This window comes from Helicoverpa armigera, chromosome 2, assembly GCF_030705265.1.
Source record: "Helicoverpa armigera isolate CAAS_96S chromosome 2, ASM3070526v1, whole genome shotgun sequence".
NCBI lineage: Eukaryota > Metazoa > Arthropoda > Insecta > Lepidoptera > Noctuidae > Helicoverpa > Helicoverpa armigera.
The window spans coordinates 15,271,523-15,299,196 of NC_087121.1; the positions used below are offsets into that span (position 1 = coordinate 15,271,523).

The following is a 27,674-nucleotide window of genomic DNA, read 5'->3' on the forward strand; positions in this document are numbered from 1 at the left end:
ATATTACTAAGTATTCACACAGGCTGAATGGTATATGTTCAGGCATATATTTCTATAAAGACCCAACAAGCAAAATCAGTACTTTAAACGTTCTTTAAGAGCATTTTATTTTCACTTATAAGAATCTTGTAGCATGCTACAAAGTTGAATTTGGGCGCAGTTATACGAGCATTTAGTTCTATAACTATCTTATAATCATCTTATACAATGTTATTAAGCCTTATAATATACTTGACGAAGCTCAATAGCGCCTTTAATGATATGAGACTAAACAATTACAAGTGCAAACACTCTTGTTAGTATCTGACGTAAGTATTTTATTAGAGCAATCTTGTTTATAAAGCACTTGTAATGGTCTTAGAAAATAGTTTTAAGTATATTTTAATACAAGTTATTTTCGTTGTTGCTTTGACTGGTCGTGCCGGATTTTTTGTGTTACCACGCACGTAAAAACGTAAGTAAACTTACTATTACTATTATTACTTGTAGTACTTTAAAACATCGGTAATATATTGTAAATATAGTGTGTGAACTCGTGGGAAGTAATATTTACTGTAAATATGTATCGAAATTTAGTTAATTTCACGGGGCCCTTCGAAAATTCCACATTAGTATAATGTTGCGAATAAATTATTTCATAAATTCTTATGCATATCGGCCATGTTTTAAAATTGCTCTTGATTAAGTCCTTTATGGAACCATTATAGGTAAACTAGTACTTGTAGCAGTTTCTGTCCAGACTACTCGCCTCCATTTTAAAACAAATTAGGGTTCCCTTGAAGTAAATTAAAGTCAGCTAGCTAATGATTGATTTTCCTTTTAGGATTTAATCAACAAGATGGTGGTCATTTTGATGTTGACTGTTTTGACCAAATCGTCATTGATTTTACTAAATCATGTGAGATGGCCTTGGACAAACACACATTTTGTGTTATCCGAAAGCTGCAATGGGTGTGGATTTCCAGTTTATTTAAACAATATGGATAGACCTACTCACTTCATTTCTAATCAAGAAAATCTAAAACTTTTCATGCATCAAAGCTTTTTTTGGTGCCCGAATTGCTCCCAGTACAGCATATATGACCATTACATAGAAGATGAATGCACAAATTGCTACTGATTTTGTATCCACATAACTTTTTACACACGCAAAAGTACTTAACTAATTTTAGAATAGTGCTATCCAATAAAATAATAATAAAACATTATACGGCTGGGCAACCGAAATAACAAGAAATTCCTTCCCGCGCCACCCTGTTTGACAAATATTTTGAAGGTACGATTATACAACTGCTATCTATCGAATTACTATCTGTATCAGTGGTTTATAGTACGGCCGCGGAGTTATAACCGATTTGACACATGACGAATTGTCAATTTTAGTGAAGTAAGGATTAATTTAATTACTTTATTTACATCGAGTATACACTTATATGTAAAAATATGTAATGTATCTACAGTATAAGGATGTTACGAAGTTTTTTTCCGATTCCGAAAAGTCGGAAGTTCCGATTGATACACCTCCGACTCTGGTTTCGGCTTCGACACTATTAAATCGGAAGTCGATCGGAGGCAGCGCCACAGGAACAGCAGTACCTAAGCATGTACGAACGAAATTAAACTTGCCGCACGGGAATCCCTCTCCGCGTGCTTTCTGTCGATTACTCTATCACTTCTTGTTTTGCATGTAATGAGATCGTGTCATTTGTTTCGTGATTGAATATTTATCGCGTCCAGCAGGCTCAGTAGCAAGCGAGCAACTTTTTAGTGGTTCTGGTCTAATCTATGATCCGTTGAGAAATAAATTGGAGACAGAGATAAAGCTGCGCAGTTTTGTTTATTAAATACAATTTGCTACTTTTGGAGTCACTTCATTTGCTTTAATTTAATTAATTGAATAAAGGGAATAATAAATATTAAGAATCTGTCAAATCAGTAATAACTCAGCGGCCGTATTATAGCGGTAGTACCTACACAGCTGCAGTACGGGCGCCAGAGGTGCGGGGGGCGGTTGCATGTCGAACCAGTAGCTGTCTAGCAGTAGTAGCACCTGAGTTGTCAGGAAGAGCGCGTGTGCTTAATGTGAGTAAGGTGTATCGCCAGAGATTTACGTATTTTTACTATATTTGAAGTAACTTTCCTAGAGTATAGTAGCTACTAGTATTTCCTAGAGACGGACCTGATCACGCGTTGTGTTGAAACTCTCTACGAGGCAAGGTCAACGTGTTTCCACAAACTTGTGGGTGATTATATTATTCTTTTTTTTCTAGTCAAACATTATTTTGTTTACAGGTTCAAAATGCCATTTAAAATTGTTCAGACCATTGAAAAGGGTAACATTGTATTGACATGTGTACCACATCAATGGGAGAGCGATGGAGTTTTGTATTGGCCCAGAAAACAAACCCAGTCACAGACGAGTAAGTTACAAAAGGATGAAGGTAGTTGGCCCGATGAATCTTGGGAAAAAATAAACTGTGCGGTAAAAAGGCGGAGCATAAAAACGTATCAAAATGCAATACATGAAATTGATATAATGAGCAATAATTCAGACACAGAACCTGACATAGAATACGTCTCATCAAAAAAACAGCGCAATTGCTCTGATCTTCCACAGCTGTCATATGATAATATGGCAGAAGAAATTTTAAAGGTTTGTACAGAAACTTCAACTCATCTTGGCGCGCGGCTCTATGTGTGCGTAAAGCTTGTAGGCATAGATACCATGACTGCGGGTGACTAACTACTAACAACCGCGGGCGGCTGATTGTGATTTGATTGTTGATCAGACTATTAAACTGATTAAATATATAGAAATGTAACAATAAAGATTTACGTGACGTTAACATTATCCTTATTACTAACTAGCCGTTTTCCCGCGGTTTCACTCGCATCCCGTGGGTATTACTGCCCGTACCCGGATAAAATATAGCCTATGTCACTCGTGGATAATGTAGCTTTCGAATGGTGAAAGAATTTTAAAATCGGTCCAGTAGTTTTTAACAAAGTTTTCCTCTTTATAATATTAGTATAGATAAATATATTTACAGTGTTTAATCTATACAGTGTTTTGTCACGAACTCTCTTATTTTGGAAAAGAGCGAAAAGACAAAACACTGTGTAGCGTATGTATACACTATGTAAATATTTTTGTTAGTAAGGTATATATATATTTATTATGATATATTTAACAACTGTATGTGACATTATAGGTATTTTCAATTACTGAACCTGCACACGTGTTGCTCGGACGACGACTGAGCGTCACCCGCTTCACTGTCACACAAATCAAAGCTGCATATTTATATATATGTGCACACGCACTCTAGAGCCGCGCGCCAAGATGAATTTAAGTATACTTATGTGCTTTTGAATTAAAGTTAATTGATTTCAAAGTCGCTTCTGAAATACCTGTTTATAGTGCATGTAGCTGACGTGATATTTTCACAGATCGTGGATCGATTTTACATTAAGTAGGTATTTCCTTTTGTCTGAGAGATTATATGAACTTAGACTGGTACAAACAGCGTCACGCTGTGCTAGTCTCGTGTATTAGCGTCACTATGTGGAAAGGGCTAGCATTATCGTGACGCTCGCCGCGCCGTCTGTACCACACGAACGAAACCGTTGCTTTCAAAATTGTTGTCCGTTATTTTTAAATGATTTCAATAAATTATATTTTCAGAATAATGAGCATAATGCTTCTTCAGCAATAATACCTGAAGATGGAGAACAAATAATGGTGGTAAGTTATAAATACGTAACATACAAATATATTGATGTTATATTACGCAGAGAATATTAGACAGCAACATAGTAAAATGTGCCGTTACTATAAGTATATCACCGTTCCAAACATATAAGCTCACTGTATTGTACTAACTTAATATTTACTTACATAAAAAATAGTATTGCCGTCATATTTAGCTAACTCATGATTGTTATTGTTTAGACTAATTACGAAATCACGACACCGAAAGAGTCAACTCCATCTGAAACACCGTTGAGCGCGCCGCAAGAAAATATTGAAAAATACATTGTTATTCCTGAAAGTAATCAGTCGGACACACCTATAATATACTCGTACATTAATAAAGAAACAAGTTTATCAGAAGAACAATGCGAATTAAAATCCATGAAAATAGATATCACCACTATTAAAAGTGACCTAAAATCCATAAATGACGATATGAAGACTATAATGGGGACCCTGAACACAACACTAAATAATCAAGCCGTATTACACGAAACACTGAAATCGATTTTATTACAAGTGACTGAAATACAAGTTACGAACGAAGAATTCATTAAAAAATCTATTACAGAAAAACAAAACCATTCGTTGATGTTAAAACCAATACAAGATTTAAAAGATTTAGAAGAGTTTGAAAATAAATTGATGGATTCTGATTATAGAGAAGATTTACTAAGAAAGTTTAGTGTGTTTGGCACTAAAGGGACAGGGAAGGGAATCACAAGAGCATATACAATTATTGATATTTTGTTTGAAAGAAAGTTTTTCAAATCGTGTTCGTGGACTGGAGCTTCACGTTCCCAAAATGAAACAACAGAAAAATCTGCTTAAAAGGTTTCTCTAAGATGATTGGTTTCTTTTGAAGTTATTTATAAACAAGACTCGTCGTTCCATTTAACTGACTGTCATAATTTTTAAAACAATTTTGCGAAATGCCGATCAGCGGGCCAAATCGAAGCAATTACGAACTTCCGCAAGTAAATGCAGAGGAAAAAATAGCGCCAAAAGGACTTCTTCTGAAAATCCTACATCTACACCACAAACCACTGGTAACCAATTAGAAGTTGAAGATGTTACAGAGGAAATTTTTGTCTGAAACTATTTGATCTAATTTTTATTTGACTAAGTGACTTTTGCATCAATATTAATTATAACACGAGAGACATTAGACTACCCCAATCTGTCTTTGACAGTTTGGGATAGTCTGACGTGCTGTCGTCACTCAAATACAAATAGATCAATATCCCTAGTAACTAAATCAAATCATTTCAGACAAAAATTTAGTCTGATCTGATTTGCTGAAATTATCTTCTAAGTTGTGTAGTTTTAGTAAATTTTACCAGACTGCGACGATGCTCAAAATTAGGGTTATATATTTGACCTGAATTAAAGAATATAATCTTATATTATATTATAAAATATTTCATTTAAATTTGCCATAAAGATGATTACATGATCTTAATGGCGAAGTTAAATTGATATATTTTGTTTAACTCGTAAAGTTTTATTAGTTATAAGATTTATTAGTACAAGGAAGCTAAGATAAATTTAAAATTGTTGCCAGCACATTAAGCAACCCCAAAAAATCTGACAAATTTCTTTAAATGACTTTCAACTTTATTACACATAAAACATTCATAATATAATAAGGTGCTTATATGTTATGGATTACGTTCAATTTTGAAAATTTGTCAGATTTTTGAGATAGGTTGATGTGCTGGCCGCCGTACAAAGAAGCTTAAAAATTAAGTTTGTTGAGACTAGTTATAAGGACTACAATAGATGATTATAAGATTGATTAAAAAAAAAGAAGAGGCCCATACCCAGACATAGGTAATGTCAGGCTAAAATGACGATGATGATGAGTGATTATTTTATTAGTCAAACTGATTATGAAGACTACAATAGATTATTATATGACTGATTATGAAGATGACAAAGATTATAAGACTGATTATAACGATTATAAGACTGATTATGAAACTGATTATAAAGATTATAAGACTGATTATAAAGATTGTAAGACTAATGTTTAATTTTGAATAAAACATAATTGTTATAAAGTATCGTTTTATTTTTGCTCTTTAAACTTGAAATTTACAGGGTATGTAACAATGGTAAGAAAAATATCTCTGAATTGTAAGTAATACTAACTAGTTTACATTTTATATTTTGAACTTTGCATAATACCTCCGATTTTTCAATAGGAGCACAATCGCATTTATAAATATTCAAAAAGAAGATTTTAGTGGTTTTCAAAAGCGTCGAGGATATTAACAATGCGATATCCCGTGATTTCTATTTCAAGCTTAGTGTTGTCTTTAAGCTGATGGATTTTAATTCTATTACATGATTTTTGTCAGTAAGAAACCACTTGTCTTCATCTTTCGATGATAAAATATATGTTTCTAGGTGTAAAACTAATAAACCGTTTCGCTGGTTTTTTTTAATATATGGATAGTGTACAATTTCTTCGCTAAGATGCTCCGTTTCGATTAACTGCCTTTCAATTATTCTTCTTGCAACTTGCTGTAATGGTTGTTTTCCATGTCTGATAGTTTGTTTAATAGCGTATAATTTATTTTCAAAAGGATATGCATTAAAAGTTTGCAGAATACCAAATTTTCTTACTTCGTCAACTATATGTGTTAAATTATGTATGTTACTAGTAATGTAGTCTCGCCCGTAGAAGGCCTTAAAACTTTCTGTAAAATCTTCTAACATTTTTTCAGCAATTGGCAAGAGTGGCAAATGCTTTTCATTTGAGCAAATCGTTATGGCGCAAAACAAGTTTAAAAAATGATAAAATGGTTCTGGTTTGAGCACGTGATTTAAAATTATAACGCTTAGATAATAAAAAAGATTCGGAACCTTCCAATGGGCCAAAACATCTACAGATCTCATTGATCTGTGAATTTCTTTGGGCATTTGACAATTCAGTAAAAAGCTATTGACAATATCAATTTCACGAGCACTCCATTTGGTTAGGTATTTTCCCAACTTTCCGTCACGCCATCCAATCAACAACCGCTTCATCAAGCCAAGGTCTATTAGGTGTAATGAGTCTGCCACAGGAAAATCCTCTATCATATCTATGTTTAGTTTCAATAACGGAGAATCATGCTTATGGTGTTCTTCATATTTTTTAGCACGAAAATCTTTATCGTTTCTTTTAGGACAATTGGACTTAGGAAATGTTACAGTATTTGATTTATGTGAGTATTCGCCAATCACCGTACATTTCAGACAGCCATGCTTTCCATTAAAATTTGTGACACCTGTAAGAAATTAAACATCCATATTTTTCATTCATATTAAAATATCAGATATCAGATAATTCAAATAATATCAATACTAAACTTGCCTTTAATCAAGGCTCTTGCTGGTGAATCACAAATGAAGGCTCTTAATTTGACTTTGATTTTAGATTCATTTGGCGCCAACGATGTATCTAATCCATATTCTTCAAGTTCGTTCATTTCTTTCACAAAAGACTCTAAATAAGCATTTAGATCAGATGGTTTTCCTTCACCCGCATAAATTCCTTGAAAAATAATATATCTATATAAATAATTTAATAAAGTAGGTAGTTAAAGTTTCTACGATATTGAAATAGTGTTATCTTACCAATCACAAAGGGAGGTATGTGGGGAATTTCAAAGATGTTACACAAAATAGGCCAGAGTTGATGTCTTGAACTTTTGTATACAGGCAACCCATCTATGTTTACATTTAACGAAATCGTATTTCGTAAAGTATTCAAATCCAGCCCTGCAGTGTATTTTTTAGGCATTTAATCAATCCGTTATGCCAATACTGTCCTGGATCTGAGGTTGTAATATGCACCGTTTCTTTGTTTGTATGAAGTAAAGTACGAGCATCTTTGGGTAAAACATTACCTAATCTTTTGTTCAAAAAAGTAAAGAGTTCGTTTAGGGCCAGGTGAGGTATATTAAATTTTATAGCCCAGCTTTGCATGTCTTTCAGAAATTCATGATTATTGTCATAGTCAGTGGTCTCTTCGATATATTCTTCTTCGCTGTTCTGAACTTCTTCACTTTCTGAGTCGTGGGAAGACGTGGAAAATATTTCTGCTCACGGAACCCTCAATTATTCCGCCTAACGCACTTGATTTTATTTCTGAAGACCCTGACATAATTAATTCTTTATACCTATTTTTTACCTTTCTCCTGTAACCACCACTTTTCAATCGTTTCCAATCATTTAAGTTCATATTAAACTGAATTCTCACAATGGACGGGTACAACTGAATGTTACAAAATGGCTGACGTTTACTAATAAAGTGTTTGATCTACAAGTTTATAAGTTTTTTTTAACTTATAGCGCTCTTATTAAGTTCTAAGGCTAATAAAAGTCTTGAGCAAGACTATGACGGCACAAACTTGTAGTGGTCTCAGCTAAGGATGTTATAATATCGTTTTCTCTCACAAAATGCTAGTATAGGATCAAAATATTATTCAGGATTGTTTAGTCCTATAAGTGTCCTAAAAGATAATCTTGTAGTTAACTATAAGACTGATATATAAAAACAATTACTCTTGAGCATATCTATGCTTGTGAAATGCTGCTACTAGTAAAAGTGTCTTATAAATGTTTTAGAGGTCAGTCTTGTAGCGGACTATAAGACCGAGATATAAAATCTAATGCGCTTGAGTATGTTTAGGCTTGGCAAATGCTGTTATAAGTCATAGAGTCTACCGCAATACCATAACAAGAACGTTATAAGTAGTAATAGACTTATAATTTTTCTTATAGGATTACTTTGCTTGTTGGGGAGTATGTATATAAAATAGAGCATCTGTCTATGGAAGCACTAAAGAAGACAAGATTATTAGCATGACAGCACCATAATTCTATAAATAGGCGTATTACAGCGCTTTATAGCGTACTATGATTGTAAAGAGAAAGATGATGGATTTAGAGAGCTTTCACACTAGCGGATTTAGCTGCAGCATATACGCTCGGTGTGGCCTGAGCGTGGCTAAATAGCGGCTAGTTTGATAGCGCTCTTATGGAACAATTCCAGCTTGTCATATATAATGTTACACGCTCGCCAAATATTCATCATTGTTTGTCAGACTCTCTTAAAAGTTTACTATCGTAACAGTGGCACTAAATAGTTTCATTATAATAATAAAAAGAATCTGTTCTAAATCACACTTAAACTGCAATATATTACGTTACATCTAATTATGGTGCTAAATTAATATGGCTTTCATTATCCCACTTAATAATAATATGTACAAAGTTGAGATCGATCTTACGTCTAACTGAAGATCTTACATATTTTGGCACTCTGGACCACATTTTCATTACAATCTACAAATAAATCATTTATCTACAGTAAATATAAACATTTGATACATAAATAGAGATACTTTTGTACAATATTGCATTAATACGCAAGCTGATTTTATGGCAAGCAATAACATAATCTAATTATGGATAAAACTCTCGAAATAATAGGATTTGTAGCAACAATGTTACACTGTTGAACTCAAGGAAACTACAGCTTATAACAATTTGCTGAAGACTACACGCTGATTCTACAAAGAGAAACATCCAAATCCTTCAAGTGTCTTTTTCATCATCACTGATGTCAACCAATCACAACACAGCATTTGAACCCAACCGTCGAGTTTGGCACAGTCCTAATGCTGCAGCAAGCAATGCGCTGTGCCGTCAGCGTTCCTTTTCTTGACGAGTTCTGTCCAGTCATCTATCCTGGGCGCACAGACTAGGGAGTACCTGCCGAGTCTTCTTCGCGCCATGACGAGGAACTCGCCAGCCCCGGCCGCCGCCCCACACACCGACGAAACATGTACATGAGCGTGCAAGCTACGCGCTTTCCGTCGCTTATGGTTCCTATGTGTGGTCCGCTCTAACGTGTTGTCCACGTCATACCTGGAAAGATTAGGTTTTATTAGCAAGGTGAACTGCCGCATTCTAGAACGCTGCTCCAGTAAGAATAAGATCGCGGCTGAGCGTAGATTTGGTGACACTTGATTGGTTCGTTGTTTTTGTAATGCGTCATTATAAGCTTCGAATACTGCTAACAAAAAACTTCTGCGTTATTATTACACTATACTACTACTATGATTTTTATTATATTTTGTTCGTAGTCTCGTAAATTTTAAATTTATGTAGCTAGGTAATCATACCGTTTTTGGAGCTACGATGTTCTACGACTTAATTTACAAGGTTTTCATTGCAGTGGATAGACGCATCTGAGTGCCTAAACATCACGGTCCAAGAGATTTAACATAGATAAACATTTTACTGCAGCCAGCACTTTATGAGTTTACATGTGGACAACAGGTTCTAGATACTATCTAACACAATGTTCTTATGTTCTTACATGGGTTTCCTAAAAGTACCCTGTGTATGTTTGTGCTATCAGATCAATTTGTTGGGTATGTTGAGTAGGGTTACATTTACTTTGATTAAAATTCCTACTTAAATATTGTTCCTTTCCTAGCAAAATCTCGAGATTTCCTTATAAATGGAAGCGAAATATTTTGTTGTAGAACATTTGAAAATACTAATATTTCCTGTTGTTATACAAGGCTTTGTCTTGTTCATCGTATAAGTTGAAAGATTATACTGCACAGTTTTGTAACCACTACTATTAGTTAGAATTATGCAAGCGGTCAGTCGCAATTATCTACGCGGGGGACTGCAATTACAGGCTATCTACTTTTTAAACGATTCATTTATATCGCGTGTGACCGCAAACTATCAATAGTAACTACAGTCTCTAGGTCATTCGTACGGCCATATTGTGAATTTATAACATTAGCATTTGCCATAACGTAGCAAACTAAACAAGTTTTTGGACTTTGGTCAGCGTTCCGTGCTCGCACATAGGTACCTAATGAATTTCTTAAAACTTTTGGTAATCAAAACTTTCAATCCACTATTGATCACCTATTTTCAGAAGTCAAGTAGAACTAGGCTAAGAAAAGGCTATTTTCTTAGGACCCTTCCACTCATTTGAATGTTGGTGCCCAATGTGACTAACCAACTTCTAATAGTCAATTACAAGATCCTGACCTATAATAATCGTCATCTTCAGCTAACTCCGGCTTGTCAGGCTCCCCAGCCGTGGCCCGGATGAGCTTGGTCAGCCGCAGCGTCAGTTGCGTCGTGTCCAAGTCTTGGCGAGCCTCGCTCATCACGATCACACCTCGTGACACTGGAAAAAATATTTAACATTATTATTTTTTCATTTTAGATGAGGTTGTTTACGCTAGCAAAAAAATGTTTAAATATATATTCAAATATGTTTTTTTCTTATTTCGGAAGTTGAATATCGAATTATGCATTCGTAGCAAGAAATCAAGGCTTCTATGTTCGTTATTATGCTAAATAAAAGATATACTGGATAAGTCAAAGATCTGACAAAATATTCCGTAATAAAAATAAAATATTCTATTCCAATACCTAGAAATAAAATATGCAAATGAACATTCCTTTTATCTAAAACCAAGTTCTTTATCAAGCGTATTTAGATTGTTTTGTTTGAAAGCGGAGTTTTTGTTAATTATAGTAATTGCTACAGCACAAACAAATTAGAAGTTATAAAGTTTAATGACGGAGCTAGAGCTATCTCGAAAGCGTGTTTCGTGAACACAATTGACTCGGTGACGAGTTGTTTTTCCCCAACTAAGGCTCAGTTTAAATGTTAAACTATTGTCACGGCGTCATTCTTTCACGTTTTATATGCGTATCATTTTATTACGATGTTGAGTTAATTTTACATTGAATAATTTCGAATTAATTTCAAGTCAAATCATTTTATATGCACGGCATATTTTTGATGAATTCGATGTTTACGTTAAAGTAATTTGTCATCGTATGCTTAGTGCGTATAATGTTAACAGGAGGTATTTTAATGCGCAACAGTATAAACTTGCCTCAAGTATTGCAATAAAGCCTAGTGCAGATTATGCCGTAAACCGATCAATTAATTATCCAATATCCACAAGCAAGGAGTTTCTAAACAACTTGACTAGAAATACAAGCAGAAAGCTACATGTTCAGTTTATCTCGTTGAAGTGAGCTCAATGTTGAAACTGTAGCACAATGTATCTCGCTCAACGGCTAGGCACAGCCGCGACACCAGATTTATTGTCCAGATATTAATCACTATGTCCCCATTGTTAACGGCCAGGCGTTTTTGTCCGCTCCGTGAGTAAGCGCAAAATGTAGCCGTATTTTTTCTACGGCCAGCTTTTGTTTGAGCAAGATAAGTGAATAGTCCACGTCTTTGGTAAACGGTCATCCACCCGAGCCGGCCCGATAATTACATAGAACGTCCACTAACGAGCCATCATGACTATCTCTGTACTAAGGTATGTTATCAAGACAACTGTTATTTAATTGTAAGCTAGTGTTAATATCTTAAATATACATATGTACGTTTTAAGACGGTACGAAACATGCGTGAGTAAGAATCATTAAAATTACCATTTTCCAGTCTCCGATCCGTTGACTAATAAATTATTTATTCAAATACAAACAGAAAACAATCGGATAATAATTTCCCATTTCTTGACAATTTAACAATAGCTTGTCATTTTTATTTGACAGAGAACCTTAACACGTATAGATTGCCTTGATCCAAGAAAAAAGTATCTGCTTTTTATGTAGAATGACAAACAAAAAATCAATGATACGTGTTGGAGGCGGCTAATAACGTGGGTGCGCGGGCGACGCGGCGGGATGCATGCGCTGCAGTGACATAACTCCTCAACTATTATAATTTATCAAACCAGAAAAAACTATTACCATTAACTCCCCGCCGCGTCGCGTGCCGTACGCCCATAGTAGTCTATCCGGTATACACTTGTCAAGCACCATCGTTGCGGACGTAAATTGAATCTAAGCAGCTCATCCCGGCTCGCTCACTCCATGCAAAAGCTTCCGTGAGTCATGACCGGTATGAAATGCAATCTAATCGTAATATACATCCGAATGGCACTTAGCGGCAATACCAAAGGCTCCACGAATTATGTAAAAAGCTTTTTCAGTTACTCTTGAATTACTTAAAAATTCAAAATTGTTTAAAATGTTAAAGAATAATGAGGCCGTTAGTGAAATTGTTTCGCTGTGTAAATACTTCGTGGTAGTTAAGCGAAGAAAAATGATAAAATTATATTCAAGTATAACAACGTTTAATATAATTTGAGGCGCGAGGAATCTCGATGATGGCGACAATTTACTGTGCGGTCGTCGGCGCGGCTTAATAACATTCAGCGGGACGCAGGCTCCTGGTCTTGTGATTACTCATTATTGTGGTTGAGGAACAGCTATGAAAGTAATGAGATTGAGGTCTTACCGAGGTCGCTAGTGCAGAAAGCGAGTTCTAGTTCGGACTCCGTGCAAGGTCTGCAATCCGCGGTGGCAGGGTCATAATGTCTCCGGGCTAACGGCCTGGCTTCATATTTGAACGTAGCTTTTCTTCTTTGGGGCCCATCTTCTGGTTCAGCCTCAACATAAAGCGCAGCACGACCGTGCCGGCTTCGGAAGCACCGCAGTTCCCTCGGATCACCATCATTGGGTGCATACAAAGGAACTAAGCGGCGAGCGCCCTCCACAAATAGGCGCGCTGGAAACCGCTCCGCGACTTCTGCAAAGAATGCATTACTTTGTAGGCGACTACAATTAAATCATTATGTTGAAGGAGTTTTACTCTGCTATTCAAAAGGGTCCACACGACAGACAATTTACTCAGTTCGCTTGCCATCTGTGATCAAGTCTTAGTCCATTAATTATGTGTATTTTTATTTTATTTATTAAGGTGCTTTTTGTAGAGAGAGGTATATCTGATAGCACTGGTTGATTACAAACAAAGGTGTTATTACCTGTATCATTTAGCCGCAGCGTGTGGAATAGGTCTGGCGGGTCTGGTCGCCGGATGACCCTCACGCAGACCTTGAAGTCGCGCTCATCAGCCGGCAGGGGCGGTCGGAACAGCAGTCTCAGAGCTCCGCGAGGATACACCCACGAGATGCTGCCCTCCCGACATCGGAGGTACACGGGAGTCACGCCGCGCTCCGTCGTGGCAGTCAGACCACTGCAAACAAAACAAAGAAGGTTTAATTAAAGCTAATATATAGACAAGAGATAGATCAAACGAGTGATCTTGATTTATGTGATTGTTCCAAAGTCTTGAAGTCGGAATTTTGGCAGTATAATTTAAATCTATTTGTCCATACAATACTGTTAAATTCATAGCCGCAAAAATGTGCAATACAGTAGCTGTATACATTAAACACACGCACATTATTTATAGAAAAGACGGAAAGTTGTCTTAATCATATTTGGGAGATTTGATTGGAACGCGGCTACCGTTGTCGTTAATTGAGCAGAGAGCTCATTACGTATTCCATGTCCAGCGCGACACTGGCGACCGGCTCCATTTATTTCAGCCTATAAAAATTATTTAAAACACACACAAATTGCTACCGCTTGAAGCCAGTGCGCTTTTACGAGCCAATTTGATATCAAACTTGGGTACTTATTGTTCCAAGATTATACGCTACGTTCAACTGTATTATAGTCATTTCTGGTGTCATCGACCAAATCTCTGGTTTGTCATGGCTATTACTCGTATTGACTCAATTTTAAGCCATAACGAATAAATTACCAAACAAATGATATGCTGAAGATTGTTGGCGAAATTGTGCAAAACTGCACTACCGACTTATTTTCTTAAACTGCAAAGCAACAAACTGGTCCGCAATTCTATTAAATTAGATCAACGTGAAATCTAGATGAAAGTTGGTAACAGGGAGTGGTAGATTAAGGCACGCGATCAAGGTGTCATTTCTCGTCGGTATCTCGAAGTGCTCCCATAAACAAGCCCGAAGCGGACAATGGTATCTGCGATCGGGCACGTGGGCCTCGATTCTGGAGTAGCGCCCACGCCGCCGCACAGTGGTCCGGATTTCCAAAAAGGTGGACATAGGATCGAAAATGCATATTTAACTCAACTAAAAATTGTTTCGTATAGGAAATTTAACACTGATTAATACTCATTACAACAACTTTTCAAAAAAACTGCTCCTTCACCTAGAAAAAAAATATCGAAAATAAAAATGTATGGGAGAAAATCTATTTTATTTTTTTTCTCCGTTCAGTATCAAAGTATAGCAACCAAATCTTATATTCTGGTAAGTACCTATTGTTCTTAATACGACAAAATATAAATTGCTTGCGTATCCCTGCGGCCTTGGCGCCTACGATGCTTCAAAGTTTACAATTTTAAAGTTTAATTATCTTAACATTATTAACGAGTTTTTCTGAGTTTTTCTATTGAAATTAATAGAGAATATCATTTTTAATAAAAAAAAGCCCCCCCGCGCACCAACCGTGTTTTAGGCTCGCCCCTACTACTTGGGACTTAAACTTAAACTGGCGAAATGACAGTATACTTTTGTGTAGTATATAGTTTACAACTTTGCCGAACCCTCCGGGGAATGCCTATAACGCGTGACTGCCCTAATTGACCTCCTCAACCCAGTTACCCGGGCAACACAATACCCCTTGGTAAGACTGGTGTCAGACTTACTGGCTTCTGACTATCCATAACGAAGTTTACAGAGGAGTGAAGATGTAGACCTTCAGTGATTCATCGGGTTTGATCTCAAATCATGTCCCTCTTAAATTAGTTTCAAATAATAGCAGCATATGGGAACCCTGCACCTTCTTCAACACATTATTGCAGGCCCATTAAGTTCGAGTTTTGTAAAGAGACAGCAGAATACAATACATCCAGCAAGAAGAAGCTGCATTGAAGGAAGAAATAATTAAAACCGGCCAAGTGCGTGTCGGACCCGCGCACGAAGGGTGCCGTACTATCCAAAATAATATTATATATATGTATATATTTATCGAAATCGAGCAAAAATTAGGAAAACAATCACGTTTGTTGTATGGGAGTCTCCCAAAATATTTATTCTAGGTTTCATATTTGTTGTTATAGCGACAACAGCAGTATATCATCTGTGAAAATTTCAACTCTCTCAACTATCACGGTTCATGAGATACAGCCTGGTGACAGACGGACGGACGGACAGAGGAGCGAAAACAATAGGGTCCCGTTTTACCCTTTGGGTACGGAACTACGGAACCCTAATAACATCGATTCTACAAAATGGGCAGGGCTAGAGATTAGTCACGAGCTTCATATGACAATGATCGCCGGAAAAGTGGCCACTATTATAACGGATACTTCGTCTGCATCTGCCTGCAATATTTGCCTTGCTAAGCCGACCGAGATGAACAAGTTGTCAGAAGTATTTTCAAGTCCTGTTCGGGAAGATGTTTATAAATATGGACTTTCTACTCCTCATCTGTGGATTCGTTGTATGGAGTGTATTTTACGCATATCTTACAACATGGACTTCGGGTTGTGGACTGCACGAGGTGCTGGCAAGCAACTAAAAGCTGCGAAGAAACATTTGACACAAGAAGAATTAGAACAGCAAATGGGAATACTTTTGGATTTTGTGAAGCAAGGCTTTGGAACCACAAACGACGGAAACATAGCCAGAAGGTTTTTTAGAGATTATGATAAATCTGCCGAAATAACTAAAATTGACAAAGGCCTACTAAAGCATTTTGCGGTTATTCTTCAAACGATTTCATCAGGATGTGCTATAGATATTGAAAAACTCAGGACTTATTGCAGAGAAACAGCTGAGATCTTTGTGCATTCACACAAGCTACTTATATACGATACAGGCATTTGTCATCACTTTGGCCTCCTACCAATTACCAGAAGCGGGCGAAGCAAGATATAAAGAATTTCGAAGAGTTCGTTATTATCATACAAGCAATATCAATCATGCAAGCACATTGAACATCTTTGGCAGTCCTTACGGGTAGTCAGAAGCCAGTAAGTCTGACTCCAGTCTTACCAAGGGGTATTGTGTTGCCCGGGTAACTGGGTTGAGGAGGTCAATTAGGGCAGTCACGCTTTATAGCAGTGGTTCTTAACCTTTTAGTCATGAGGGACCATTTTACCAAAAGTTGCTGCGGACACCTCATTGGTTTACCTATATTGAGGGTTCTAAGTTACAGATTTTAATTTAATGAGATTTTTGTGACTGCATTATCTTTACTAACTTCTGAATTCTTCTTTATTCTTTTGTAGGTTTGTAAAAAGCCTCGGAAGCCGACCCCAACATAGTTTGGGAAAAAGGCTCGGAGGATGATGAGGTTTGTAAAAAAAACTTTACGTAAAATGTAGCCCAAGGCCCAAACGTACTTAACTTTTTGTTTGTCAACAAATGCAAGAATAAGGCGTGTAGCTTCTGAATAAGCGAGATCGAAATTTTTTTTAAGACTCTAAATTAAAATTACGTAAAATGAAGCCCAAACGTACATTTCTTTCTGTTGCACAAGTACGATGGACATGAATGGTGGGGGTCCGGTCCCCGAAACTTAACTCATATACGTCCATGCGAAAACCTCTACTCACATAGATAAGCCGATAAAAATAAAGTTAGATAACGTATAGCAACGTCTCGAAGCAAAGCATCGCGGCCACTTGGAATGCCTCCAGGGACCAGCAGTGGTCCGCGGACCACCGGTTAAGAACCACTGCTTTATAGGTATTCCCCGGAGGGTTCGGAAAAGTTGTATACTACACAAAAGTATACTGTCATTTCGCCAATAGTATATTTAAGTCCCAAGTAGTAGGGGCGAGCCTAACACACGGTTGGTGCGCGCGGGGGGCTTTTTTTAATTAAAAATGATATTCTGTATTAATTTCAATAGAAAAACTCAGAAAAACTCATTAATAATGTTAAGATAATTAAACTTTAAAATTGTAAACTTTGAAGCATCGTAGGCGCCAAGGCCGCAGGGATACGCAAGCAATTTATTTTTTGTCGTATTAAGAACAATAGGTACTTACCAGAATATAAGATTTGGTTGCTATACTTTGATACTGAACGGAGAAAAAAAATAAAATAGATTTTCTCCCATACATTTTTATTTTCGATATTTTTTTTCTAGGTGAAGGAGCAGTTTTTTTGAAAAGTTGTAGTAATAAGTATTAATCAGTGTTAAATTTCCTATACGAAACAATTTTTAGTTGAGTTAAATATGCATTTTCGATCCTATGTCCACCTTTTTGAAAATCCGGACCACTGTGCGCCGCCGGCCCACGGCGACTCAGCCACACGCCATAAAGCTAAAATATACGAGTTATACGACACACCACACTATTAAAGATGCCACGTAAAGATTTTACATGGCCGCCCAATAAAAGTATGGCGTCGCTTTTATGTTACAGTGCATTGTCTGTGTGGCCAGGCGCGTTGTGCGTCTGTCTACTTGTCGACACTTACGAGCGTTGTCGCATTGTCTAGCTTTTGTGTGCGTCCCTGTTTGAAGTAGGTTTTCTTAAGACTTCATTATGGGAAATCCAATTGGACATTTATACTTGTTAGGATCTTATAATAACTTTAGTTGAAACCGACAGGTAGCTTTGACCTCTCGCTCAAACTGTTCAGATTGACCTTATGTTCATTTAAGTCTTTCAGATTTATTTGTCATAAGGTCCATAATACTTAAAGTGTATAAAGGTCATTGCTCAGCATACATCTCACTCCTACGCATCATATAAATGTATCCCGTGTGTCCCAACACGTGCATTAATCAAGCGGTGCTCGATCTCGTCTGACAACGCATCGATTTTCTTTTATTGTCGAGGGCTATGGAGAATTCTGTCGCGTCATATCCTACTTTCACGTCATCGGGAGACTTCCCTAATCCCTACTAATGGGCTAATGTTGAAAAATATGCGTTGTAAATGACTAACTAATAGTAACAAGTGGGGCTCATGTGGCCCTACCCGTCGCGATAAACACGTGGAAGGTAACGCACCCCTGTCTTCGGGGGTGAACAACCTTTTAACACAAAAAGGGTTTACTACCTGAACTTTAAACCTTCAAGCTTTTATGTGATTACTTCGTCTAGCTTGATTGATTTTTATTTGATCTGCCAAACAATTTGTTAAAAAAAATATTAACGTTTTTCAAACGGCTAATTGAGCTGCGTAGGCGTTCATTTAAATATTTGAACAAAATTTAAGACAGATTTATTCAACTTCTTCGAAGTCTAGTAGTATGACCTGTTATTTTTATTTTTGGACATTGAGCTACCGTTATCTGCTGCCAACTCTACCAATTTCAGACAATTGCGTAAACAAAATAACTTGTAAAATATTGTAAAAACAACCGAGTGTTGAAGCCCAGTCGCCTACATTATAGGCGCACGCTAAGACAAACACACAAAAACTTACATAAAAACGGCAAGATTTTTTCCTGTTTCCAAACAGAAACACAAAAAATCCGTGCCGAGGGGTGTTAACTGCAACGAGCCGACCGCTACAGATTATCTATGGTTTTTAACTATTGGAACATAATTTAACGTTTATTATGATTATGACGCGTATATTTCAACGAACTACACAAACAAGCCATAGAATTAAGTAAACATAGAAATAATAAAATGCGTCTATTCTAAAAATTCCAATACAGATTACATTAAAATATTCAAACACGATTCATATTCATGCAGTGCAATATTTTCTTACACGAGTGCACAAAACAACAAGGACAGTAGAGTAACCGTGATCCATTAACCAGCAAAGCGTACAAAAAGATGACTCTCGGCGGATTCAAATTGAGGCAATCCCGGACCATTACCAGGCAAATGACGCGGCGCCGATACCGACCTAAAAGCTGCTAATGTACCTTTGACGTCGCCCTGACATACTATACAAGTCTCTGTCACCCAATACTACTTCATATCTATCCATCTCATACAAAAAACGCCCAAAGAATTACAGCTAAAATGGAGTCACGCGCGGTTTCCAATTAGTGTTTAAATTATTTTATTATTTCTTTGATATAATGTGATCACTATATGAAGATTTAATCGGATTTAGAAACAGTTTAAATGTTTTGAAACAATTAAACTTGATTTGGATATCAATAAGAATTATTGTTTTTCTAAAAGTTACGTTTGTCGAGAAATAATAATTTGATTTATGCCGAACCGGTATCACAAAGTTTGTGTCTTTTATATTCGGCATATGAATAGTCTATCTCGGTAGATACTTTATACCAATTTTCTTTAATTACAACAAAAAGTCATTAAGTCGGGGTCGGTGTAGGTAATATTTTTATGTCGTTTACTTGCTAGTTTTTATTAAAAATTGCTTCTTGTTCCATATTCTGTCATTTACTAGTACTTTTTCGATCTACGTATAGCGAGTTGCACCATTTAACTACAGCGATAAAATCGCCGATTTACCCAATGAACGGGAATTTTACGGCTGGTTATCGTTATAGTTATCTCTAATGGTGCAACTCGCCCTTGGTTTCATCGCAATATTTATGTACCTAATACCTCTTTATTCAGCCAACTGACGACGTGATGTAAATTATTGTACCACTATTAATCATTCTACTCAAAGGAAAATCACCTTCCATTCCATTAGGATTCATTAGAGGAAAAAAGACATATTTAAAAAAACCAACAGGTTATGTTAATTGGAGTCTTATATTGAGCCTTAAAAATTGACAACACAATAGATTGTGTTATTTGTTGTTATATTGGCAGTTTTATTATATTACTGTGGGCGTTCAATATTTATATTTGTCTACAATTTTTATAGTTCCAAGAGTTGGTCATATCGTGCGTCTTCAGCTTTGGTAGAAAGTTCGTTAGTGCACGATAACAAGTCCCATAAAGCGTTATCGCGACATTACAACAGCCTCGACAGAATAATAAAATAAATGTGTGTTTTTCTACGAAGAGTTTTATTTATTCTCGCCCAAACCTGGCGCGAGATAACAATGTCGCGTGCGTTCAACCTCCGTCAAGCGTAGGGTTGCGCGCGAGCTTTTCCTAACTTCACAAAGAATAAGACACAACTTTGGAAAGCATACCTTATGAGATTATATACTGGTTAATCATTAATTTAAAGTCACGAATGCAACAAAATCAATTTTAATTTTAAAGCACAGATACTTTACATAGCTCATGAATATATAACCAAGGAAGTTAACAGTAAAGCTTTGCAATTGCAAATATTTATTGTAGACATTAGTATAAGGTGTTGTAGTTAGTTCTAGCAGCCCTGACCGCTGGCCGCGCGCCTGCGACTGCGACTGCGCTGCCCACGCGCCGACTATTGTTGTCCCTATAGAAACAAATTGTATACGAAGCCAACGCAAATTCCGTTATTGTACGATTCTTACTTAAATGTCTAACTAGAAAAGTATTGTGGTCAACCACAATCTAAATTAAGTAGCAAATTGAAAAGCTGCTAGATTGAAGCTTCAATTTGTTTTTTAGTACCAATCGTGAAAAAATATTTGCACCAAATTACAGACTGACATTATAAAGGCAAAGCCTATCTAAAGCTTTATATTCGTTGCACTACCATAAAACAAGTTTTACTGCCGGCTCTTACAATATGGTAATATGCCAGGCATTGTGTCGCTATCGAGTTGCTCTTGTCAAGTCCACACGCACACATGCAAGCTTTCACAGCGACAAAGATTTATAAGCTTTTAAGCTCACCCACACCGATGCAATTCAAAATCTTATAAGAATTGAATGGTCTCGCGCACAAAGGCCTCGGGAGGTAGTAGTCGGAAGGTTTTTTCGTTTGTAGGTCATAGTCGAGCGTGCGGCGATTGTAGGAACAGCTAAATAAGCAAAGCAGTTCCGTGATCTAGTTGTCTAACTGCATTGTGTCTTGCACAACCGATAGCGAGTGTGTTAGCTTGATATTGTGTTCTAATAAGCTTGTTCTTGTTGTGGTAGGGAGGGTGTAGGTATTGATTGGGGAAATCTAGTCGTAATAAAAGGAAATATTGCAAGGTCTTTCTTCAATAACTCATAAAAAAGTAAGAAGCTTTTATGAGCTTATTACAATATAAATTGATTTATATCGACAAGGTGGCTCACGAACGTGTTCATGATTGGAATCGTAATCTCGATTATTAGAATTCCTCACTTTATTCGTCACATGTCCAGCTGTTGTAGATAACAATATTTTCATTTCCTCTTGGTCATGTTATCCTGTGTCAGTATTTTATTACCTGCGATGACTAATCACACATGGTAATATTATCAAAATAGGATATTGCTGTGAGTGTCAAGACATGTACAGAGGATTTCCGTGAAACAATGGCTGGCTGGACAATGGTAGGGGCGGACGCCGCGGGCGACGACGCAGCACGTGCGTGCTATTGTATTCATATACGATACGATACATTCGATACAATGCCCAGCAACCAGCTCTATTGATCATCGAGAGAAACTCGCCTCGCCTTCGGCTACGCACGATTAAAATGAGAACGCAACATTTTTGTACGGCCAGCGACAATCGCTTACAATCTCAACGAATCAATTTCGGAGTTTTATTATAAGCAATTTTTATTTTGCTACCTGAATTTTTGCGCAGCTATTTTTCAAATTGACTTTACTAAATTACTGCTTGTATCTGTAGACTCTTACAATGAGAATTGCCAGGAAACAATCACAATAATGACGTGCCAGCCACGATCTAGTGTAAAATAGTGTAATTGACGTGGGCAGGACTAGGAAATTGTCTGATGCGCAATGTCGAATGTGCTAGCATTATACGTTGATAGAAAGTATTCGTACTCTTTAGATTGTTGGTTCAGTACTATAATAGGATCATTAGGTGCGTGTTGAGCTAGCCTTGGATAGCGCAGTGAGATGACCTCCGTGGCTGGTGGTGCGTGGTGACTGTGTATGTGTCCCATGTGCTGATTTGTCCTGATTGTATAATAGAGCAGAACTCGTGCGGGACGCGTGGGCGCCCCTCTGACAGCTGCTAAGAAATACGGAGGTAATTGCTATTCTTCACCTTGTAAATCAATTGATGTCTTTAAACTAAATTTATGGCGAATTCGCTACTTTGTAGGGCAATGAATCATGCGATTATAGCGTAATTCTTTATATGCGAAGCTTCGGTCCTCAGATGTTTTATTTCGAAATGGATGGATTTTTCGTTTAAATCTTCAGCTACACGACTGGTCTCTTCACGTTTCGAGAATTGGGTGCTACTTACTGATCTCCACAATTACCTGCCTACACATCATTACATACTATTAGCAAACATTCATGCCGTACTGGGTGTGAAGTCATTTCGTCCAATCAGTGGCTCTAACCGGCTCTATAAACAGCCACGACACGACGACACTGTTACATACTCGCTACATAGTGGTACATTGAAGCGAGACTACTTATTACCGAGTATGTTTAACTTACACATACCGAGCACCCGGCGTTATTTACCCACTGTGCTATTAAAGCCACATAAGCGCAAGCCAGCATAAATTGTGTACAGTTAGCATTGTCATAAAATATTTAGCAGCTATGCATTTTTGATGACGACAATGTTTAGTCTTGGACGGTAGCCTAATGATTGTGACATATCAGCAAATGTTCATTGAATTAATTATACACCGATCCTTTCGAATTGCCTTCACTAGATGTATGAGTACGTACGTAAGCCCAATTCAGTAAAAAATGCATTGCAAGTTTCCAGTCAGTAGTCCACAAAAACTGCTCATGTGTAAATTGCCTCATGCCAATGGAAAAGTAATTAATTTGAATTTATATGTCACTCTCCGATTTAGGAACATTTGCGAGAGACTTGGCAATTATTAGTATGGCGTTTCCGTTCTAATTTATATTAGGACAAGTGTTGCCAATAAATCGTGTAGGGTGGCATTACAAATCATTTTTTGTCCATACTACTTGAGTGTTGGATTTGGCCATGAATTAGGCTGAGTGTGCATGTGCGGGCGGCGCCACCGACGTCACCACCGTCGCCACGGCCGGCGCCCGCGCACCACATGTGAACACCATGCTGACAAACGTTGTAAATAATCTGTATTATTCTAAACGTGCTGACCTCTGCTCCCCACAACATAAACACTTGCTAGTTGCTACCATTCATGAACGCACGTACTCAACATAGTTGCAACTCCAAACATAACATTAAATCGCGAATACCTTTATATTAATGTTCTAAGGCGGCATTCGTCATTATAAAACGCTGTATAATTTTATAACTAGGCAAATAAAACAAGCAAAAATGTAATTTAAGAGACAAAAACACGCGAGCTCAGTAAAACACAGCTCCAATTACATGTAATTTGGAAAGGCACGCAATTATGCGGACCCCGAGGGGCGACATTTTTCATTCTTTGTGCGTGTCTCTAGATGCAATCCTAGCGCTCATTTAAATAAATACAAAGATAAATATGCAGGCTTTCGTGTCTACGGGATACTTCATCATATTTGATTGCAACGATGTTATCTGCGTTTACCGCTTCATGAATTTTTTGGACATTAGATTTGTAATAAAGATCGTATAGCAACTACTACTACCGTTTTGGCGATTGATGGATATCTGAAATTGATAGTTCTTATTCATTTTCATATTCAGCATCATCAGGTTTATTGCAATTCATCATATTTTTAATCGTGACATCTCTAAGTGCACCTGTCTAATAAACTATCTGCGATCTTCAAAGTGTCTCAAACATTTCCACCAACAGTGGGCCGATAAACACAAGACATATCGATAGCAGATAATATTGTATGTAAATAAACGTCAAAAAATGTGTTGCATGAATAGTTGGCATGGGAAAACATATCGATAAAATGATAGTGGCTTTTGGACATGATATCGAAATACTTTCACATGAGCGTGCGAATCGTGGGAATTGATTAGCGCTGATCTATATAAACTATCCCAACATTAAGGCCAGCTCGTCATAAAAGTCCTGATAAGGATTGATTACCTGTGAATTGTAAATAGTGATGGGATCACACACACGTCGTTGCTAGCCGTATTAATGCCCTTTTACATATTTTTTTTACTTATTTTTTGGTCAAGTTTAAACACGTTTTGTGGATGCTTTTGAAGTATAATCCATGGAGCAAGAAAAGTGAAGATATAATGGTACCTATCTAAATACTACGTACTAACTATAGCAGGATGATTGACATTATCGAGGAGCTTTGCTTTTGGTGTTGATGTAAGTTTTTAGTGCTACTTATTTATCGAATTTCTTTCCACCTGGCATCTTCAACTTAGTTCCCACCGGGAGGCGAATCTATCTCGCGCGTGATCACTCACCTACTCAGATAAGAGTAGTTCACACGACTTTATCTGATGACTGACAGCTGAGACAGTTGTCACCATGGAGTTCCGAGCGGTCAGTCAACACGTCTGACTGTCAGCCTGTCAATTATGAGGCGCCGTATGTCGCGGGAACGGAAGACCGAAGAAAGCATCATTCCCACAAAATCGTGATTAAACGGTGATAAGGCTACTGTAATTCAATAAATATTTTGATAATTTTGAATAATATAAAAGTATCTTTTTGTAAAAACGTTGATAACTCAGATGCATTCTCTCCTTATATCAAATCCTCAGTATAAATAAAAAGCTGATTATGAGACCTATTAGATTGGCTAATAATATTAGTCATAGCAACGAACAAAAATACTTTATGTTGCTTGGACAAAAAACATAATTGTTCTGTTGCCTTGACAATACGACTAAAACACACACGTGTACAGTACGATTGCCAAAGTTAAATAAATCGTGCGGTAGTTTATTACAAGAATTAAATTTTGGTCAGAGATTTATAGCGAGTTCAAAGCAAAGGGGACAAGAGAACCCTGGCGTCCACATGTTTGTCTCATCCGATTACTTCAACTTAAGCGGTCATAACTCATAGTGTTATGTGTTACAAACGCCCAGGATTATGTGTTTTTTACGCGCCTATAAATAAACTTCATACTTTTAATTTTTATACCTCTTTCTTAATGACGTCTACAGTTCCCTGGTCTTTTGTACTTCCCGACTGTTTCTAATATAAAGACATTACTGATTAACGCAATGTGTTAATACTATTAATTAATTAATCCCAATTAGAAAGCCGTATGTTCATTACAAAACTCCCATGTTCTTAATTATTTGAATATCAATAAAACTTGATATACAGCACACACTCAAGTCTGATCTAAGCGCCCTTGACCACTTATATTAAAGACACCAATTCGTATACACGACTGTAAAACTTCTAATATATTAATAAATAACATATAATTACATCACAGTTATTACTATCGAGATTCGACAACTTTCGATGTATCGATCGGTGTTACCGAGTTGAGTGGTGCGATCAATAAAACATGTATGTATCGAGTAAACGGAACTCTAGTTACGAAATATTTCCAATTGATTGTAGACTCGTTCTTATGTAAATGTTGGAAAGCTCCATATTTATGGCGAACACTTAAACTAGTCTAGTTATTGCATATCATTGCAAATCTAGAAACGGCTAACGGTTCCGATTGTGGAACTATAAAGTGAGTGGTTTTATCTGAACGTATTCAGTCTAATGGCCGCCTGACGGCCTTATGAAGCGTTTTCTAAATTAGCAAGCTTCAATGCAAAATGTGATATTTGGAGTAGAATTTACGATATTGAGAAATTCATTTAACATAGCTTTACAGCGATGCTACCAATTAAATTGGGAATAGGCAAGGCAGCAAAGATGACGATATTTCCTGGTCCTAAGTTAGTCCAAAATCAGAATGCGCAAAAATAAATTATCTTGATGAATGAGATAACTATCAGAGAAGAGATCATGTTTCAGGCGATATGAAAGCTCGTACTGGCGATGAGTTCACAAACCCGCATGTTTTGGGGCAGGATTCTCACGCGCGGACGCCCGTGGAATACGCAAGGAGTCGTGTGAAACACTCGTGCGGTTTGTGAACTGAATACTAACGTAGCTTACATCTTCACTTACAGTTTCATTGCCCTATTTATTTTGTTTATTGCACTTTCTAATGTTTTAAAATTCCACTAAATAGAAGAGAAAATAAGCTTTCTTTTGTACTTTCACGCTTAATTTTGCGCACGCGTAGCAATTTGTAATTACCGTGTTAATTTTCTATTAATATAAAAGAAGCAATTCCATACATAAATACTTGTCATTTTATATTGACAAAAGAAAAGAAAGTTTTTGATTTTAACGACATGTTTAGGCGCCTACAAAAGACATCAACGACAAATTTATTTGTTTCTGAAGAAAATGCTTATTTTTTACATAGGTAATTAAACTTTTTATATGAAAATAAGACATCACGTGTATAAAGAAAGTTTCGTATCTAAACTTAGCGCTAAACAAAAACTGTCTGCGGTTAGAAGACATGCGAGCTACATTACGAGTAATAAAAAGAAAAGTGGACGTTTCCAGTGAGTTGATTAACGATTGAAGTTGTTTCAAGGCTCATAGATCACCAAACTGTGGCGAACAAAAACAGTGTCCCGTGTCTAAAGCGTTTGGTATTGAATAAGTGCTATGTAATGCGGAGTTGCGGTGTGGTCGCGCGCTCCGTGGTCGCGGCACAAAGCTCCGGAATGCGACAGAATGCTCGACCGCCTGGAAGGAAGCCGCACGCTCGCCCTTCATTAATGTAGCCTTTTTCTGTATCTACTTTTTTTGTCATCAGTCATAGTCATCACCCCTCCGTTGAGTAACGCGAGGTTTTCAGTACTGTCCAAGGAATTTTAGGCGACCAGACAAATTGAAAATTTTATTCCTGGTTAAACGAGACACGATTAATCTACAATAATATAACTTTCCTCTTTATTATATTAGCATAAAAGTATCTGCATACTTTGTATTTTATGATTCAATAAACCAACAAAATACAAAGAACGATTGAGTTTATATGGTCCAATACATAAACAAAGGCACAATAGCCGGACTCGAGCTAGGCAAGTATTCAGCTAGGTAACCGT

At 36.9% G+C, this 27,674-nt stretch overlaps 1 protein-coding gene and 2 long non-coding RNA genes across 9 annotated transcripts in view; 1 reads left to right on the plus strand and 2 right to left on the minus strand.

Annotated features, from left to right (window-relative positions):
• The first annotated feature begins 71 nt into the window (after window positions 1–71).
• On the plus strand, window positions 72–4,570 carry LOC135118603 (uncharacterized). Of its 7 annotated transcripts, none has more exons than XR_010277679.1 (5): window positions 76–454; window positions 1,979–2,082; window positions 2,293–2,653; window positions 3,686–3,745; window positions 3,953–4,570. It is a non-coding gene; the product is annotated as an uncharacterized LOC135118603 (long non-coding RNA). The 7 variants fall into 7 exon arrangements; XR_010277680.1 differs by lacking the exon at window positions 76–454 and adding an exon at window positions 1,232–1,276; XR_010277676.1 differs by having other exon boundaries at window positions 72–454; window positions 1,979–2,653.
• A 2,062-nt stretch (window positions 4,571–6,632) lies between these two features.
• On the minus strand, window positions 6,633–7,841 carry LOC135118611 (uncharacterized). The gene is made up of 3 exons (XR_010277682.1): window positions 7,382–7,841; window positions 7,119–7,298; window positions 6,633–7,032 (listed from the first exon to the last, which is right to left on the minus strand). It is a non-coding gene; the product is annotated as an uncharacterized LOC135118611 (long non-coding RNA).
• A 1,440-nt stretch (window positions 7,842–9,281) lies between these two features.
• Window positions 9,282–27,674, minus strand: part of LOC135118609 (meteorin-like protein) — a 30,381-nt gene continuing 11,988 nt past the window's right edge. Inside the window, exons 2-5 of the mRNA XM_064041056.1 lie at window positions 13,642–13,853; window positions 13,116–13,406; window positions 10,829–10,970; window positions 9,282–9,679 (exon numbers count right to left, since the gene is read on the minus strand). Of these exons, the coding sequence (XP_063897126.1) occupies window positions 9,427–9,679; window positions 10,829–10,970; window positions 13,116–13,406; window positions 13,642–13,853 (898 nt within the window). The 3' untranslated portion in view covers window positions 9,282–9,426. The remainder of the gene's footprint in view (window positions 9,680–10,828; window positions 10,971–13,115; window positions 13,407–13,641; window positions 13,854–27,674) is intronic.